We start from the raw sequence: 20157 nt of genomic DNA on the forward strand, positions 1-20157 counted from the left end.
CCCTGTAAATGGTCAGCGTCAGCTGGGGATTTGAGGATTTCCCTGGAGGAGTAAGGCCCTTTCCAGAGTCGCCCGCTTCCCGCCCTGCTTCCGTGTGAACCTTCTGTCGGGGCTCTTTTGGGGCTCCAGCCACCTCCCTGTCTCCTGCCCAAGGCCATAGCCTCAACACCGCCAGCTCTACGATCCTCCCCTCCCGCATGCTCCAGATGGTGGTGGTCCATCATGACCCCTGCCCTCACGAAAGCTGTCTCCTCAGCTCCACACAACAGGCCCAGCACACCCAGGAGGTGTTGGGGAGGCCAGAGACACCTGAGCCACGGTCTCCCCACCAGGGGCTGAGAGGGAGACCAGCGGGGGCCTGGCAGGGGCAGGGGATCAAAACCCACCCCTCCCGCAGCCCAAACCTCTGGAGCCTCTGCCTGCCCACTTCCTGCCCCAGCAGAGTGGACTGCACCCGCACCCACCCACCCCCCCGTGGCCACGTAGGGAGTGCAACCCCCACCCCTCCCTAGGTGCCCTATGCTGCCCAGTCTCCTGGGCAAGGTGGCTCTCCCATCCCGCTGGGCACCCATCGCTTAGCATCTCCTCCCTGACCTAGGCCGCAGGCCAGCTCCGCAGGCTCCAGGGAGAGGAGAGAGCTGCCCCAGCCCTACCCGGCTCTGGAGCCCCTGGGATGGGTTCAACAGAGACCAGCCAGCCCCACGTGGCCCCAGCCCTTGCCTAGCCTTGGCCGCCTGAGATTGGGGTGGGGGGGATCGATCTTCGCCTCCATCCTGCCCTCAGAGGTTCCCAGAGGTCCCGGCTCCTGCTGCCCTGGCGCTCCACAGCGCCGCCCCTGCCACCAACCCTCCATGGCCAGCGATCCAGGGTCGAATTCCCAGCAGAAGGGCTGGGAGCGGTCCTTGCTCCAATCTCAAGGACCTTCCCGTTGGAGACAAGCCCGCACCCCGCAGCGAGAAGGGGAGTGCGAGCAGAAGGCGGGGGCAAAGGGGTGGCACAGGTGGAGGACTCAACCTAGGGCTCGAGGCGCACGCTAGGTGGGGGTGCCGCCCTGCACAGCGTACTAACTTCGCCACCGGGTGGGGCCGTCTACAAAGTGGGAAGGACCCCAAAGGGCAGGAAAGGGGCGCCCGGGGCTGAGGCCCAGGACCACAACCTGGGTGTTTTCTGCACCCATTCCCACCCTCGCATCCCGAGTCTTCTCCAACCTAGACCAACTCGAGACCCGTCTCGGATTGCCCACCCCTCCCCACCGGAACCCGAACCTCAGCTCCATCCCTTTCACAGCCCCACTGGCCATCACAGGGGTTAAAGCACGAACCGCCCCCTCTGCCACTGGGACAGGCACCCTCTCAGGAACGACCTCGCCCACCCCTACCCGGCGACCCCTCGGAGAAAAAGACCTCCCCGCGCCAACCGAGAAAGAACTTTACCGAAACGGTCTCAGGGTGACCAGGCATCTTCTGACCATTATCTTCCCATCGGGGTTGACTGTGATCATTGTTCAAACTTGTCTGGGCGAGGAGCCGCGGGCGAGGCCAGACGCACCGTCCCGGGCCCTGCTCCCGCCGCGTCCCGTCAGCGAACCCGCTGCGGGCCAAAGCCGGGTCCGAGCGAGGCGGGGGGGCGCGGGAACTCGGCGGCTTCGCTGCTCTGGCCGCGGCCGGCGGGGTCGGCGCGGCCTCCGCGGGCGGGGAAGGGGAGCGGCGCGGCTGCCGGAGGGCGGCGAGGGCGCCCAGCCGGGCCGTCTCTGCGTCTCCGCCCTCCCCGCTTCACATATTTGGGGCCGGGAGGCGGCGCGCCCCCCGACCGCCGGCCGCGCGTCTGCCTGCTCGGGCTCGCTCGCTGGGCGGGACGGCGCCGCGGCGTGCAGACGGGCTCCCCGCCGCGGGCGCCCTCATCCCCCGGCCCGCGCCCTCGGTGCCGGCTAGAGGCGGCCCCGGGCCCGCGCCCCGGCCCCCCGCGCCTCCGGGCCGCGCCGCTCCCCGGCCCGGCACCGCGCCGCGCCCATGGCTCTCGGCGAGGGCGCCCCGCGCCCGCTCTGCCGCCCGCTCGGTCGGCTGCCCGCGCTCGGGTGTCGGGTGTCCGGCGCCCGGCCCCGCGCCGCGCTACGCGGGGAGGCGCCGCATTGTTTCCTCGGAGGAGGCGGCCGAGCGGCTGCTGGGGCGGCTCAGAAGCGGCCGCCGCGCTTCCTCGGCGCGCCGGCGCCACCTCGTGGCTGCAGCTCGGCAGCGCGCCCTCCCGGCCCGGGTTCCGGGGGGGTGGGGGGGTTCCCTGCACCTCCCTCCCGCTGTGTAACGTCCCCAACCCCGCTTTCGGCTCCTGCGGAGCACAGAAAAGGTCGGCGCTGGGCGAAGACCGCCCCCCCCACTTCCTCCGGTCGCTGCCTCTGCCCCCCGCCCCGTGGGCTTCTGCCCTGGTTCCTTCACACCAGCTCTGATGTCGCTCTGCAGCCCTCACCCATCCTCTGGCCCTGTCTGGAAGAAATTGCCGTGGCTCCCCTTTACTTACTGAGCTGAGTTCAAACTCCGCCTCTTGCGCTGTTCGGGATCTTCCACTGAGCCCAGCAACCAGACCTCGCTGTGTAGACCGGGGTTCTAGACTCAGATCGTTCCATTAACCAGTGGCTGACGCCTACAAGTCAGGGAGATTCCAGAGCCTTGGTTTCTCCACTAGGAAACGAGAGTGACCTGAAGTTGGCTAAGGCTCTTTCCAACTCTATAAAGCATTTACATGCCCTCCACCTCAACTTCCTCCACTTCTTGACTTTGGCGATGCGTCTTCCACTGCAGCGGTGGGTCAGCGGCTTCTCCCAGTGCATCAAGCCAGGGCAGCTACCAGAGCCAGGCCCTCATCTGAGAAAGCACTCAGGCAGAAACAGCACTTGCCCGACCAGACCTTGACCAAGCACAGACATGGAGGCACCTTGCTAGGAAAAGCCCAGGCTTCAGGCCACGTGTAAAAGGACGTAGATGACCCTGAGGGTCCTTCCATCCCTGGCAATGATACTGCAGCCTGCCTTGAAGAGGAGAAAACCTTTATTTTCATCCACCCAGCCCTGGTCCCGTCCCGCTGGGGCCCTCACCGCCGCCCCCCCTGCTAGCCCCCCTCCCGGCCCCATCTGAGCCATTTCTCACCAGCGATGACCCGTGCTCCTGCTTTTCCTGTTCCTTCATCAGAATTCATCTGTCCCGTGTTCCATCACCTCGCCTTGCTCTCTGCTAACATGAAAACAGACGATGAATTGGTGTTGGCAGATTAATGTTACTCCAGCTAGGTAACAAATCTGCATTGAACAAGGACATGCCGACCGTGCCTCGGTGCAGAGGAGTGGCAAATGGTGGCGGGAGACGGGCATCATGGCAGGCTGGCCCAGGAGCTATCTGAGGGCAGGGGTCTCTGCCCGGCCCACACCGGCCACACACCCAGGCACTAATTTAAACCCTGATGTCAAGAGGAACGCCATATCTACACTCAGGAATGAAATGGCCCTTGCAATTGTGTGTCTCTCGTGTAAACTGGGGGCGGAGGGGGGACATTCATGCTTTTGGCACTTTAGGCCAGAGGTGGAGAGGCACAGCCATGTCTGGTTGGGCTCAGAAGGCAGGAGTGGGTCTTCTCCATCCCCTCTGGGCCTTGCTCTCTCGCACGTGGGCTTTTAGGTAGGCAGGAGAAGGTGCCCGCTGCCATTTGCCAGCAGGCTGTGGCCAGGCAGGGAGGTGTGGGGTAGACAGTAGAAGATAACTCTGCGAGCCAGACCAGCCGGCCGCCTCCTTTCAGACCATTCCTGTCTTGTCAGCCTCTTGTCTAAAGATCAGGGTAAATGGTCCTGCGTGCTGTCTGTTGTAGATATTAGGAGGACGTTTGTGAATCCTTAGTCATGCAACCTCGGGTACGCTCTCTTCGTGCCTCAGTTTCATTGGCCATCGGTCGGGCTCTTTAGAGCCTGCCTCCCAGGGGGACATGAAAATGCACCGGCTGGTGCATGTCAGCACCCCGCTGCCTGGCGCCTGTGAGCCCTCGCGTTCGGCAGTTATGATTTTTCCTGCTACTATCTCCCTGCGTGGATGCTGTCAGTGCCCCACCCTTTCCCTGGGCATGCACCTCTGCAGGCCAAAAGGCAGATTACGGCAGAAGATACATGCAACACTGCCTGAGGCTTTGTTTCTGGTTGTGGGAATATGCTCAAACGTGCAAGAGCAAGACGGAAGCGTCAGGGCCCTAATGCCCCGGAAGCAGCCCTCAAGGAACGGACAGATACCCATTTCCCCCTCCCTCGGGTGGGATGCTCCCGCACGTTCCACATCGGCTCCCAGAGTTCCACAGTGAGACTGTGCTCCAGCTGCCCCGGGTGGTGGCCGGCTCTGCGGCACACGTGCTGGCTTTCTTCCCCTCCTCGCCTCATCCCCTACTCGTCTGTCCACACTCCCAGGGTTACCTCCAAAATAAACCACGGGCACTTGCATCCTTGTCTGAGAACCTACTTCCGGGGAACCCAAGCCAACACCCTGCCCTCCAGGCCAGAGGTTCTCAGCCCAGACTCAGCAGAATCCCCTGCAGAACCTAACAGAACAGAATCTCCCTACCTTGATTCCATACCAAAGATGGGGCCTGGGTACATTTGTTTTCTTAATGCCATGGGTTATGCCAACATAACTGGCCAGGATGGGGAACCATGGTTCTAGATAAATAGCCACGGCCTTCTGAGAAGGAACCAGAGCCTCCCTAAGCCAACTAGAAGAGATTAGAGGAGCAGGAATTGGGGGGCACAGGTCGTACCAGATCCCAAAAACATCCCCTTTTCACTCTTTCTCTCTTGAGGCTACAAACAGAACCACAGGCTAGCCCATCGTGGGCGTCAGGGCGTAGACTGCATCAGCCTGGGCACTCAGAATATAGCGCTTCCTGGCTCTCCCCCGCAGCCCTCCATGTGGGCCTGAGGCCTGGCTGGAGGGTCAGAAGTCCGGAGCGGCAGGAGGCCCTGGGGGGCTAGAGGGCCTCTGTCCAGAAACGGGGAGCAAGACTCTGGGGAAGGGATTTGGGGGAAGTGGGTGATTCATACTGTGCAGGGGTATCGTACTCAAGATCCCTAGGGGTAGGCCAGGCAAAGAAGGGAAGGAGCTCTAGTCGTCCCCTAGGCCCACGATAACAAACTAGCATGGGGGGCGGGGCTTAAAATAAGAGGAATCCATTCTCTCAAGGTTCTGGCAGCCAGAAGTCCTAAATCAAGGGTTTGGCAGAGTCGGTTCCTTGTGGAGGCCCTGAGGGAGAGTCTGGCCCATGCCTCTCTGCTGGCGTCCAGTGGGGGCCAGAGATCTTTGGCGTTCCTTGGCTGGCAGCTGCATTCCCCAATCTCTCCTCCATCATCACAAGGCCTTCTCTCCACGTGTGTCTCTCTGTGTCCTCTCCTCTTCTTAGAAGGACACCAGTCTTTGGATTAGGGCCCACCCTACTCCAGTATGACCTCATCTTAACGAATTACATTCTGCACAGATCCTCTTTCTAAACAAGATTGTGTTCCTAGGTTCCAGGTGAACCTGAATTTGGGGCGGGGGGCACACTGTTTGGCCTACTACAGGGACCTAGTGGGAAGCGGCCACAGTGGTTAGGCAGTGCTAAGGACCAGAGCTCCCCAAAGGGGACATGCACCGTTGCTTTGTGTGGGCCCAGTTATTTCAAGAGTCAGAAATCTGGACTTCCCATGTGCAATCGCATAATTGTAAAATGCGGACTCAATATTTTTAGAACATTATGTGAGACCAGTAAAATTCACTGGAGGTCTGCCATCTGGGTCCCCTGGGGTGTCAGCAGAGGGCAAAGCAGGGAGCCCACCAGCCCTGCCCAGCCAGCCAGCGCAGCTTCTCCGGGGCCAGCCCCCACTGCAATGTCCCTCGCTGCCCCCGGAGGAAGGTCAACACTCCTGGGTGCACTCAAGGGTTCCCCGCAGGCCCCCTCCCCCGTCGCTGGCCCCCTGGAAGCCTCTTGGGCATCAGAGCCTTGACTGCCACCTCCACCTTCTCAGGTTCCAAGGATGCTTCTGAAGCTCCCAGACAGGGCCTGGGCTGGAAGAGGAAAGAAGGAAACAAACAGTTTACTACGGTGTCTGAAATCCTCACTTAATGCGCCTCGACTGCAGCCGCAGACAGCACATTAAGAGGCAATAGGCCATTGTCCTTCGCCAGAGTGCGGAGCATTAATAATGTCATAACAGCATTTCTTGACACTGTGCACAAATCATCAACAGCCTCACCGTGTGAGCAGCCCCACACAGACGCCAGCCGCCTGGAGCCAGGCAAGGAAGCCCAGGAGTGGGGAGAGCTCTTTCTCCAATGCATATTTCATGCTTTCTGTTTCACAACATTTAGGCTAATCCTCTGATTGAAAAGAAGCGTCTGGGATTTATTTTTATTTATGCCAGAAGGCCATTCTGCCACACAGCTTGTGGGATCTGGAAGCAGAGCTATAGGACTTTCCCTGTTCTGCAGGGAAGTTAGCTGCTATGCCTGCGCCTGCGTCTGTGGTTTGCACGCGTGTGTGCGCGCACCCATGGGGGCTGGCAGGCAGAGAAGCCGGGGACAGATGAGACAGGGGACCCTCCCACGGGGGCCCCATCCCAGCACTGGACACACAGGTGAGCCCTTCATTGAACATAATCATGAGCTCTCATTTACTGAACACCTACTATGTGCCAGGAAATGACTCAGAGATTTTGAATGTGTTACCATGTGTACACCACTATTTTACTTAAATTTGTTTCACAGGGCAGCTTGAAAAAACAATGACCCCCTTTCTTTCTGGACAGTTCCTTCTGCACCACAGATCAGTGGAGCAGCCATGCAGGGTCAGCAGGATCACAGTCGTCTTCCAAAGATGGTCACACCCTGATCCCCGGAATCTGGGATTACGGCACATAACATGGCAAAAGGGGATTTAGGTTGCAGATGGAACTGAGGTTGTTGGGGGCGCCTGGATGGCTCAGTCGGTTAAGCGTCTGCCTTTGGCTCAGGTCATGATCCCAGGGTCCTGGGATGGAGCCCTGCATTGGGCTGAGCAAGGAGCCTGTTTCTCCCTCTCCCTCTGTCCCTCCCCCTGCTTGTGTGCACGTGCTCGCTCTCTCTCTCTCTCTTGCTCTCCCAAATAAATAAAATCTTTTTCAAAAAAAAAAAAAGTTGCTAATCAGCTGACCATAAAATAGGGAGATCATCCTGGATTATCTGCGTGGACCTAACGTAATGAAAAGGGTCCCTAAATATGGAAGGGGAGAGGCAGTCGGAGTCAGTGTCAGAGTGATGAGATGTGAGAAAAACTGCACTGGCCATTGCTGGTTTTGAAGATGGAGGAAGGGACCACGAGCCAAGGAATGCAGGTGGCTTCTAGAAGCTGAAAAAAAGGAAGGAAATGGACTCTCCCCAGAGCCTCCACAAAAAAATGCATCCCTGTCCCAGGATGTCCTGAGAGTACCTCTGTCCTTGGCCAAGAGGTTGGAGTCAACAGGATCGTGGGCCCCAGGGCTCTAGGGCTGTCTCTCCCCTGAACAGCTAGAACCTAAACCTGGATGGCAGGAAACCTTCTTGCAGCCAGCAGGGTCTGCCCACCTGGCACTGATGCCCCCAATCTCCTAACCTGATCAATTTATCAACCAGGTTCAACATAGTCCTCCAGCCTCACCCATGGAGATGAATATACTCTTTCTTCCTGTCTCTTAGAGAAAGGACGGACCTGAGGTAGGCTCAGACTTGCAGTGGGCTCCTTGAGCAATGCTGGCACCACCCTCATACAATCCATCTGCAAGCCACCCAGCCTGAAGATGGTGCAAGCCTGAGGTTAATGACAGACCTTGCCATTTCCTTGCACATTTTGAAAATAGTTACTTGTAGGGCATTGTTGAGTTTGGCCCTCACTGCTATTTTGGTTGACCGTGGTGTACCGCTACATTTAACTTGCACAGTAGAAGCGTCCTGTTGACATACCCCCACCTCGCCTCTGGAACCCGGGAAAGCCAGATGCCCAATGCACAACGAGCGGAGATGTTGGACAGCAGTGTGCACTCGGCCCGGGAACCCAGGACTCCTGTCCCTTCAGAACCCACAGAATATGGACCGAGCCCCTCCTGCTGAGCTGGATCTTTCTGGTTTATGTTCCCTTCTTTTTGAAATCAAAGTGACATTCACATAATATAAAATTAGCCACCTATAATTTTATCAAATATACAATCCAGTGGCATTTAGTACATGAACTTTGTTGTGCAAACACCAACTCTGTCTCATTCCCAAACACTTCATCACCCTAAAAGGAAAGCTAACTAACATTTTCCTAACAAATACCTTCAGAACAGGTCTTTGCTTTGGAGGCTTGGAGTCTTTCTTGAGGGAGGTTCTAGCCCGTGAGAGAATGACTGTTTTCTGGCTGAATACCTCTTCCAGATGCCTTCCCCAAGCCTGGGGGTCCCCAAAGTGACTAAGCAGTCACTTTCCATTCTCTCCTCCCCCAGCCCTTGGGAAACCCTCATCTGCTTTCTGTCTCCATGGATTTGCCTATTCTGGATATTTTATACATGCAGACTCATACAATATGTGGTCTTTTGTGACTGGCTTCTTCCACTTAGCATATTTTCAAGGTCCATCCATACTGTAGCATGTATCAAAATTCCATCCCTTTTTATGGCTGAATAATATTGCATTGTATGGATGGACCACATTTTGCTTATCCAGTCATTTGTTGATGGACACTTGGGAATAGTGCTGCCCTTCCTCTTCTTCTTCTTCTTTTTTTTAAGGTTTTAGTTATTTGTCAGAGAGAGAGAGCACGCACAAGCAGGGGAGAGGCAGAGGGAGAAGCAGGCTCCCCGCTGAGCAAGGGGCCTGATGTGGGGCTCCATCCCAGACCTTGGATTATGACCTGAGCCGAAGGCAGAACAGTTAACCAACTGAAGCCACCCAGGCACCCCCCCTCCTCTCCCCTCCTCCTCCTCCTCCTTCCCCTCCTCCCCCTCCCCTCCTCCTCCACCTCCTCCCCCACCCCTCCTCCCCTCCTCCCCCTCCTCCTCCCCCACCTCCTCCTCCCCCACCTCCTCCTCCCCTCCTCCCCCTCCTCCTCCCTCCACCTCCATCCTCCCCTCCCCTCTCCAACCCTCCCCCTCCCCTTCCCCCCCTCCCCCTCCCTCCTCCTCCACCCCCCCACCTCCTCCCCACCCTCCTCCTCCCCCTCCTCCCTCCCTCCCCTCCTCCTCCACCTCCTCCTCCTCCCCCTCCTTCCTCCCTCCTCCTCCTCCACCTCCTCCTCCCCTCCCCTCTCCACCCTCCCCTCCCCTTCCCCTCCCCTCCCCCCTCCCCTCCTCCTCCTCCCCCTCCTCCCCACCTCCTCCTCCTCCACCTCCTCCTCCCCCTCCCCTCCCCTCTCCACCCTCCCCTCCCCTTCCCCCTCCCCTCCCCCTCCTCCTCCTCCTTCTCCTTCCCTCCTCCCCTCCTCCTCCTCCACCACCTCCTCCCCCACCTCCTCCTCCCCCTCCTCCTCCCCCTCCCCTCCCCTCTCCACCCTCCCCCTCCCCTTCCCCCTCCCCTCCCCCCTCCTCCTCCTTCTCCTTCCCTCCTCCCCCTCCTCCTCCTCCACCACCTCCTCCCCACCTCCTCCTCCCCCTCCTCCCCCTCCTCCTCCTCCACTACCTCCTCCTCCTCCTCCTCCACCTCCCCCTCCCCCTCCCCCTTCCCCCTCCCCTCCCCCCTCCCCCCTCCTCCTCCCCTCCCCTCCCCTCCCCCTCCCCCCTCCTTCCCCTCCCTCCCCTCCCCCTCCCCTCCTCCTCCTCTTCCCCTCCCCCTCCTCTTCCCCTCCCCCTCCCCATCCTCCTCCTCCCCCTCCCCTCCTCCTTCTCTTCCTCCTCCCTCTACCTTCTACTTCTTCCTCCTCTTCCTCCCCCCTCCTCCCACCCTCCCCCTCCTCCCCCCTCCCCCTCCCCTCCCCCTCCTCCTTCTCCTCCTCTTTCCCTCCTCCTCTTCCTCTTATTTGTTACAGTTAAAGTTTTGTTTGGGAAAGTAGTATTTGCATATGGTACAAAATTTAAAGGATCTCAAGGGGTATACAGTACATTGTCTCCCTTCCACCCTGCGCCCCAGCCATCCCGTACCTTCCATGGAGACAACTCACAGCACCAGTTTCCTGTGTGTCCTTCCATTCTGCACACTGTGAATCACAGCAACAGGTAACTATCACAGGCACCTACAGCTCCGTCACCTGAAGGCTTGGCGAAGGCATCTGGAAGAGGTATTCAGCCAGAAAGCAGTCATTCTCTCACAGGCTAGAACCTCCCTCAAGAAAGACTCCAAGCCTCCAAAGCAAAGACCTGTTCTGGAGGTATTTGTTAGGAAATGTATCCAGTGTGGTAGAAATGGTGTGGATACAGCTGTAAATTAACAGCCGGCAGTGAAGACAGAAGAATAACTAGGAGAGGGGGAACTTTTCGAGGCAGATTCTGCAATCCCCATTCAACAGCTGTGTCTAAAGTACGATGGAAGTTTCCATGGCAGAGAGCAGGGCAGCCGGGGTCAGGGCTGGTGGAAGAAGAGAGGGAGCTGAGGTTCGGTCAGTTGTTGTTAGGAAAAGAAGACTAGGGCAAGAGAGATTAGCCACCGAGAGGCCTGACTAGGTCCTGGCTGCTACCTCTGGAAGGTCCTGTTTGCAAAGTTGGTGTGGACCTGGCGTCTGGGCACTTTGCACTTGAACCATGCCCTCCCTTCCCTAACCAATAAGGACAGTTTACTGTGCCTACACTGTTCAAGCAATATGGTTTACGAGGAACACCTGCTTTGCTTAAAGGAGTCTGGAATTTGGGCAGTTGCTGAGCAGAGATGCCTGCATGACCAGCCCCCAGTAAGAACCTTGGGAGCTGAGTCTCCAGTGGGAATCCCTGGGCAGACACATCACATTCATTACTGCGTTGTTCGTGGCTCTTGTGCCCCCTCTCAGGAACAAGGCAGCATCAGAAGCCCGCGCTCACATTTCTCCGCGCTCGGCCTGGGCCTTTTTCCCTCTGCTGATGTGCTATGTGTTCTTTTGCTGTAATAAACCTTAGCCATGCGTACAACTACATGCGGAGTCTTGGGAGTCCTTCTAGGGAGTCGCCAAATGTGGGGGCAGTCTCAGGGACCCCAAACCCCAGGGGGGCCCAGGAGAAAGAAAGAGACTAAATGGGAATCCAATAAAAACTGTCTGGATCCAAAACAGGAATCGGTTTGTGCTATATTTATGGGTTGCCTTGGCTGCCAATGGTCTGAAAACTTAGAACCCCTTTAGCAGAACAGTCATGGAAGACTGGAAGGGGCTGTCCAGGTGAGGGCTGCAGTGGCAGAATGCAGAAGGGCATCTCAGAAGGGCATCGTAGGGAATCAAGCCCTCACAGAACTGCTCAACATCCCAGTGAGTAATCGGGCAGTAATAAGTCAGTGTCCTCTTTGGGGGCTGCCCAGCCATTCTCCACCGTTAGGACGGGAGTGCCCCAGGGCAAAAATCGTGCTCCCTTCGCATGGGAACTGCGGGCAGCTCCAGGCCATGGGGCCTGGTCACACCCGTTCTCTTTAGGCCTTCCCTGCTCACGCCATCACCCTCTTCCAGGTCTTCCTGGTGACTTGTCTCCGCATCCACACCCCCTCCCGCCTCTGTCATACATTCCGCGGCCCACGATTCCTCTTGGGGGTGACTTCACCAGGGAGTGCACTGTCAAGGGCTAGACTCTCCTCCTCTCCTCTTGACCCCCCATGCACATAGAGCATCACAATTTGGCAGTGACCTCCAGAAGGTCTCCAACAATGACAGTACCAGGCAGACACGACTGTGCCCGTGGGGAACGGTGGCAACAGTATGACTCCGAGTCCCAGAGAGCACCTGGCCTGCCGGGTGCTGGGACTCATCCCTCAGCTCTACGCAATCTCTGCTCCTCATTCTCTCATCACAGAACAGACTGTCTGGGATGGTCACATTCAAGGAAAAACAGGGAACGCCAGCCGAGCTCGGCCACTGCTGCCCTGACCAGACACCGACTGATTTTCTGACATCCTTGTAGAAAGGCACGCTGTGAAAACAAAGGCAGCAAAAGCAAAAATAAGCAAGGGCGACAAGAACGACCACAGCAATTGAAACAGCTTCTGGATGGTGAAGGAAACCGTCAACACAGGGAAAAGACAACCTACAGAATGGGAGAGAATAGTTGCAAACCACATATCCAATGAGGGGTTAATAGCCAAGATGCACAGGGAACTCCTACAACTCGATAGTGAAAAAGAAAATGTTTCAATTCAATTTAAAAATAACACAATTCAAAAATGGGCCAAAAGCCCCAAATAGACATTTTCCCAAAGAAGACACACAAATGGCCAACAGGTACATGAAAAGGTGCTCAGCATCCCTCATCATCAGAGAAATGAAAATCAAAACCACAAGGAGACATTGCCTCAGGCCTGTTAGGATGGCCCTCATGAACAAGACAAGAGACAACAAACACTGGCCAAGATGTAGAGAAAAGGAACCCTCGTGCACCACTGGGGGGGATGCCAACTGTGGAAAACAGTACAAGAGTCCTCAAGAAATTAAACATTTCTACCATATGACCCAGCAATCCCACTTCTGCGTATATATCCAAAGGGAACGAAATCACTATAGCTCTACTCCCATGTTCATTGCAATGCTAATCACAAGAGCCAAGGTATGTCATTGGATGAATGGAAAGAAACTGGTCTATCTATATACACATACACACACAGTGGAATATCATTCAGCCTTTAAAAAAGAAGGAAATCTGGCCTTTCGCACCAATATGGATGCACCTACAGGGCATGACGCTAAGTGACATAAGCAGACGGAGAAAGACACACACTGCATAGTATCATTTATATGTAGCATCTAAAAAAGAAGGAAGAAGTCGAATTTTTTTTAAAGATTTTATTTATTTATTTGAGAGAGAGAGAATGAGAGATAGAGAGCATGAGAGGGGAGAGGGTCAGAGGGAGAAGCAAGACTCCCTGCTGAGCAGGGAGCCCGATGCGGGACTCGATCCCGGGACTCCAGGATCATGACCTGAGCCGAAGGCAGTCGCTTAACCGACTGAGCCACCCAGGTGCCCAGAAGTTGAATTTATAGACACAGGGAGTAGATAGATGGATCCCAGAGCCTGGGGGCGGGGGGTGGAACAGGGAGAGGTTGGTAAAAGGTACAAACTTCCAGTTATAAGATGAATAAGGTCATAAGGTCTGAGGATCTAATGTATAACATGGTGACTCTAATTGATAATACCGTCTCATATGGTTGAAATTGGCTGAGAACGTAAGAACTTCAGTGTTCTTACACAAAAATGGTAAACATGTGAGGGGATGAATTTGTTAATTAACAAATTGGGAAGTCTTTCACAACGTACATACATCAGATCACTATACCACACACTCCAAAAATATAATTTTATTTGCCAATTTTACCTCAATAAGGATGGAAAAAATATATCTTGATTATGGTGTCGGTGACAAGGTGACTGCATTGATTGACACGATAACTTGTGCATGTTCATTTTGAAAGCTATACTTCAATAAAGTTGATTTTGTTTTTTAAGAAGGAAAGCAAGGGCGCCCTGCGTGCTCCGTGGGGTGGAGGCAGGGAATTTGGTCTTAACGCTACGCTTGACTGGTCTTTCCCATTTGTATACACGCCAACACAAGACACACAAAGGAACAGAACACTGTACGTGCACTCTCGTGGGCATACCTCACCCCTGCATGCATGGACCAGCAGGGATGCATAACTGAACCTCTCGCCCAGATGGCACTTTGAGGTCAGGCCAGAAGAGAAGGCCCAGCTCCATCTGACCAACTGGCCACAGGGGGGTCCTAAAGCCTGGTCCCTCCTGGGTGACCTTCCTCAGAAGGAGGAAGCTTCTCAGGCAGTGGCCTCTGGTGCTGGATTGGTCTCCTAGGGCCACCATAACAAAGGACTGCAGACAGGGTGGCTTAAAAACCAGAAATCTATTTTCTCACAGTTCTGGAAGCCAGAAGTCTGAAATCAAGGTGTGGCAGGGTTGGCTTCTTCTGGGGCTTCTGTCCTTGGTTTGTAGGACACTCACATGGTCTGCCCTCTGTGTCCCTCTTTGTCCTAATTTTTCTTCTTACTAGGGTAATAGTCATATTGGATTTGACTCTCATTTTAACTTAATCTCCTCTTTAAAAACCCATCTCCAAATACAGTCACACTGTGAAGTGCTGGGGCTTAGGGCTTCGATATGTGAGTCCAGGGTGGGAGAAATGATTCATCCCATAACAGGTGGCCCCCAGCAGCAAAGGGGTTAAAGTTAGAAGCCAAGGATGGGGGCTGGGGAGGGGGTAGTGTGTGCCTGCATTAAGCAGATTAAAGGGGAAATACTGCTCAGAGGTTCAGCTATAATTAGAGAAATTAAAGTCAGGGCTGATGAGAGCAGGCATTCTCCTGCCTTATAATTAGGGTAGGACTGTGCTTGCAGAGAAGTTTGGGTTTACCCCTTAGGGGCTCTGTAATGAGGGGAAGGGGCAGCAGAAGTAGGCAGACTCCAGCCAAAGTCCTCACATTTGGCTCCGAACAGACCTGGGTCTGAAGCCCCAGATGCTCCCTGATCAAAGCACACCCGCTCCACCTCTAACAGAGGAGAGCTGGCCACCAGCTCCAACCTGGTCAGGGCAGGTCAGCCCTGCTCCCCAAGAACTGCTGAATTTGCTCCCTGAGCTATAAGAGGAGGTGTCTGAAACCTAAAGATAGCAAAGGACTAATCCAGGCACCCTGGACCCACTGGGGTCTAACAGAAAATACTCCCAAGGACACTCCTGGTAGGGGTAGGGCCAAGCCAAGTAATCGAGCAGAGCAGGACCCCCTTGCAGGACCCAGCATGAGCAGCAAGTCCCAACTTCAGCTTGGGTCCGATGATGTGATACAACTTCTCTCGCTCAGGAATCTCAGCCTCCCCCCTTCCTTCTACCCTCTGCCCAAAAGAGGGAAACCAAGGAGGAACGGGAAAGCGTCCCAGGGCAGTGAGAGCAGAGCCAAGCCCGCAGGGGTGCAGAGAGGAAGACAGAGTGGGAATTGGACCAAGGGCCACTCAAGTATTTTTACTGGGAGCCCAAAGATGAGCCAGACAGAGCTCAGTTTAGTTTCCCCGAGGGCAGCCAGGCACACGTCCCATCTCAGGGCCTGTGTGCGCTCTACAGAAGGCCACAGGCTATGTTTGGGGAACAAGACCTTCCTGAGGACATGAACTCGGACCACACAAAGGTGGGGAGGAGGGTCCTGAGCAGCAGGAGTCCTGGCCGTGAGGCTGGCCCAGAGAAAGGCCACAGCACCCAAGGGGGCAGTAAAAGGAAGCAGGGGTGGGCTGAGAAGCAGGCAGACCAGATCCCAGGGGGCTTGTAGGCCGTGGTCCGAAGGTGGACCTTTCCGGTGCCTTTGGAGTTGCGGGAGCGAGGGGCTAGGGTTCATGCTCTAGACGGATGGCTCAGGCTGCTGGGTGGAGGAGGGGCGCAGGAGAGTTGGGGAGACAGGGAGGCCAGCTGAGGTGGACGGAAGTGTTGGTTGAGGATATGTCTGGAGGGAAGAGCCCATCTCAGGGCTGAAATGTTAAGAGCAAGAGAAAGAAGGAGGTGGATACGCCTCCTGAGCGTGGAGGTAAGCGGTGTGGTGCTTGGGGTGGCTTATTAGCCCGTGTGCCTGCCAGGCACCCTGCCAGGAAGGCAGCCTGAGACGGTGCTGGAGCCCAGGGCAGGCGTCGGGGCAGGGAGTGGAGATCCGGAAGACAACAGCAGATGTTTAAAGACCCCTAGGGTAGCACTGTCCTTTGCTATCTTTAGGTTTCATATACCTCCTGTGAGGGGAGCCACAGCCTCTGTGGCTAGTTACATTTTAAATTAACTCAAATGAAGTGGGAAGGAAACCTCAGTTGCGGCCACTCGCAAGCGTACACGTGGCTCGGGGCTCCCGTATGCACCGTGGGGAGAGAAGACATCTCCCCGCTGCATCGCAGAAAGCTCCATGGGGCAGTGCTGGGGGGCAGAGGGGACAGCCAGGGGCCAGGTCTGGGGCAGCCAACACTGGGGACCACGGAAGGAGGGCATGGCCAGTAAGGAAACCCAGAAAACGTGGTGCTCTAGGAGTCCACGTGTGCGACGGCGCTGACAGGGCAGCCACTGAAGGCTGAAGCCCATTGGAGCGGGTTGAGGAGAGAATGGGAGGCGCGGAAGCGCAGACCACAGGGGGGAAGAAACGGGCAGTAGCTCTACGCAGTAACCAGGAGGCAGGAAGGACGCTCGAGTCAATGTGGTCGTTAAGGAGGCAGGACCAGGAGCCAGGGACAATGCCCAGCAGCCCCTTAGCAGGCGGCCTGACTGTGCCTTTTCCCAGGTGTCCCAGAGGCTGGGGGTCAGCAAGGGGAGGGGGCACCCTATCCCTCCCCCCACACACATACCCTCCCACCCTGGGCTGGCTGCCTGGACTGAGGGAGAGCGGCACCCTGCTTTCTACGGATTCCAGATCCAGGTCCTACTGGCGCTGGCCCACTTCCAAGGGCGGCTGAACTCTTCAGTGGGAACAGAACTGCTCTCAGGGGTCTGGGCCAGCAGGGCCGTTTGTGCAGGGGCAGAGCTTTCTCCCTGGGGAGCACCGGTCCCAGGCCCTGTGCCTGGAAGGCTCTGAGCTGCTTCGTGGCACCTTGAGCTCAGGGCAAAGGTGGTGGCCCCAGCCCGAAGCAGGCTGAGCAGAGCACAGGGGTGGGCCCCAGCAGGGGTTCTAAGGCCGGGCCCTGCTACTTCTTGTGACATCATAGCCATCACCCCACAGATCCCCCATAGGGAAACAGCCCCGGTCAGCCAAGGGTCCCACCCCACCCGTCGCTCTGTTCCCACAGAGGGGATCAGACCCAAGATGTTCTTTTGCTGGGGCTGCCACACAAAGTACCGCAGACGGGGGGGGGGGGGGGGGGGGACGGTGGCACTAACCAGACATTTACTCTCTCTCGCTCCTGGAGTCTACAAGCGCAGCGTCCCGGCGTGGGCGGGGTGGCTCCCTCCCAAGGCCTCTGACCCTGGTGTGCAGGTGCCGCCTTCTCGCCGCGTCTTCTCAGGGTCCTTCCTGTGAGCATGAGCACCCCTCACGTCTCCCAGATTCACCTCCTGTAAGGACACCAGTCAGACGGCAGGAGGGCACCCCCCACGGGCCTCCTTTTAGCGCGGTCACCTCCTCGAGACCCCGTCACCAGATACAGTCACAGTCCGAGGTCCTGAGGGGCTGGGGCTTCCACATACAAATCTACAAGCTCAGCCTGTAACACAGTCTATGGGTCCTGTTCCTGGGCACTCCGGAGACAAGAGGAGGCACAGCAAGACGCCCCTTCCTCACAAGGAACCACCCTCTGCCGCCACCAGGAGACACAACTCAGCCTGTTGCTGAGACCCAGCTCTGGGTTCAAATCCTCCACCCACTGTAATGATCCAAACTATGAAAATTAAGTTTGGGGACAAAGGAAATATTCCAAAATATTGAATGGTAGACTTATAAGTGGGTTCAATTTTTTCATTTCCCAATTTTTTTTTTTTACAGTTAGTATGTATTAACTGTTGTCTTTAATGAATTTTTTTTTCAAATCCCAGTTCAGCCACTTACTCTGAAACCATGAGCGAATACCTTGTCAGGCGCTTCACTTTTCCATCTGTGGAATCAGGATAATACTGCTTCCCAGATAAGTGGCTGGATAATTAGATAATAGTACTTACCCCCACAGTTCTCAAACACTTTGTCCCAGAATCCCTTTTACCTTCTTAAAATTACTGAAGGTCCCAAAGAGCTTTTGCTGACATGCATGGTATTGATCCGTATTTACTGTTATTAGAAAATAAAATGGAGAAATTGTGAATTTTTGTTTAACTCACTTCAAAATAATAAATGCAATAATAAACTATTGCATGTTACACTAAGTCACATTTTTTAGTGAAAAGAATTCTAGTTTCCAAAACCACACAATTTTAGTGAAACAAAAGGTATTGTTCTACATTCGTGACAGGCTTATTCGAAGCAAGCTGGATTCTGGTGTCTTTGCATTTGGTCAGTTTCGACCAAAGTGTGCGAAGAACTCCTGGAGCCTCATGGGGCCCTAGGTTGAGAAGGGCTGGTGCGTGCTCACTCTGGCGCCCAGGGTCCAGCACGAACAGGAGCTGTGCATTGGGCTGGGCGGGTGGGTACGCCTGGTTTGGCCCCCCCCAGGGGCACTGTCAGGAGCCCAGGGGTGGCCTTATACCAGGTCCCAGAGATAAAGAGAAGTGATAAGATGAGAGACAACAGGTCAGGAGGTTGATGGGAGAGGATAGAATCCACCCAGAAAGGCAAACTTTGATTTGCTAAAAATATCCATCAGTTAGGCAGCTGCCCCCAACCCCTGCAACTGCCCCTCCCGATTCAAATCCACAGAAAGCCAAACGCAAGGTGCCCCGCCAGGATTGAGATAGTGCAATTAGACCTTTTAAGACAAGCTTTCAAAGCTCAGCCTCCCAGACATCTCAGACACACAAGAAAATGTGTGCTCCGTGGACACAATGAGAAAAAAAATCCTTTCCCTTTTTTTGTTGCCCTTCCCTGTCCCTGCTCAGAGGCCAGCGAAGGGAAAAAATAAGCATAATTCAGCACAGATAAGACAAAAGTTTGACAACAAAGAGAACATCTTTCAGGGAGATGATTCAGCCACATGCGGGTAGGGAACAGCATTCCCCTGGGAACAGCATGCTGGGGTGCTTTCTGGCCCCTGAGTCCACAGAGGCCATGGGATGACAGGGGCCAGGTTGTGGGGGGGGGGGGCGGACCTGAAGGTAACCAACCACTCTCCAGTGGGGGAGGTCCTTGCTGAAGCTGCAGGGATTGGTGGGGGCAGCACCCCCAAGGCTGGAGAGGACCTCTTTTCAATCAGGGATGGGTGACTATCCTCCCTGACTAAGCCTCCAAGAGGCCCTCAGGGTCTCCCCAGGAACAGAATTTGCACTTGGCTATTAGAAGAACATAGTCCCATCACTCTGCCCAAATACACTTAGATTTGCCCTGGCTCAGAAGGGACCAGGTGCCTTGCTCTCAATCGGAAGAGGCCACCAAATGTCAATCAGTTACTGACACTCCACCACCTCCAACCTCTGCTGAACAAGCCAACTTCTTCCTAAGAAGGGTGCTTCTCAGGGCACCTAAGTGGCTCAGTCGATTAAGCATCTGCCTTGGGCTCAGGTCATGATCGCAGGTCCTGGGATCGAGTCCCCCATTGGGCTCCCTGCTCAGCGGGGAGCCTGCTTCTCCCTCTCCCTCTGCCTGCCGCTCCCCCTGCTTGTGCGCTTGCTCTCTCTCTCTCTCTCTCTCTCTCTGTCAAATAAATAAATAAATAAATAAAATCTTTAAAAAACAACAAAAAAAGAAGTGTGCTTCTCTTCCATCCAAGGGTTCTGGGCCCCAGCCTCCAGCAGAAAGGGACATCCTATAACTACACTGGATGGTAGCTCCCACCATAAAAGACAGAAGCTTCCAGGACAGTTTGGAAGGCTCTCTGCTCAGCTATCATAACGAAACACCACACACTGTGTGGCTTAAACAGAAATTTATTGTCTCACAATTCTGGAGGCTGGAAGTCTGAGACCAGGGTACCAGCATGGTCAGGTTCTGATGAGAGTCCTCGCCCTGGCTTCTCGCTGACCTCCCATGGTACAGACAGAAAGCAAGCGCTCTGGGATCTCCTTTACAAGGACATTAATCCTACCATGGGGGGGCTCCGTCATCATGACCTCATCTAACCTGATTACCTCCCAAAGCCCCATCTCCAAATACCATCACATTGGGGGTTAGCACTTCCCTATAAATTTGGGGGACACAAACAGTCCATATCACTCTGTAAGGCTCCTTCTCTGCTCTCCCCCCACAAGGGGCCAGGGAGGCTGCTCTGCCATAAAACTCACTGCAGAGAAATGGACCAGGGCTGCCCCTGGGGAGGGGGCTCCATCAGTGCAGTAGGCCCCCTGCAACAGGAGGTCCTGAGCATCCATAGCATCACCATTTACAGAGAGATGCTCCTGGAATAAAATGCTAAGCAGAGGGACTTTGTTTTGGGGGGATGGGGAAAAGAGAGGAGAGAATTGATTATTTCAT

General features: G+C 55.5%; 1 protein-coding gene across 1 annotated transcript in view; it reads right to left on the reverse strand.

Moving 5' to 3' along the window:
* Nucleotides 1–1504, reverse strand: part of MGAT5B (alpha-1,6-mannosylglycoprotein 6-beta-N-acetylglucosaminyltransferase B) — a 69747-nt gene extending 68243 nt beyond the window's left edge. The window contains exon 1 of the mRNA XM_028112671.2: nt 1434–1504. Coding sequence (XP_027968472.1) covers nt 1434–1501 — 68 coding nt within the window. The 5' untranslated portion in view covers nt 1502–1504. The remainder of the gene's footprint in view (nt 1–1433) is intronic.
* Nucleotides 1505–20157: the final 18653 nt, after the last annotated feature.

The sequence above is a fragment of the Eumetopias jubatus genome, unplaced genomic scaffold, assembly GCF_037043125.1.
Source record: "Eumetopias jubatus isolate StellerSeaLion01/CBP00866 unplaced genomic scaffold, mEumJub1_p1.0 scaffold_10, whole genome shotgun sequence".
NCBI lineage: Eukaryota > Metazoa > Chordata > Mammalia > Carnivora > Otariidae > Eumetopias > Eumetopias jubatus.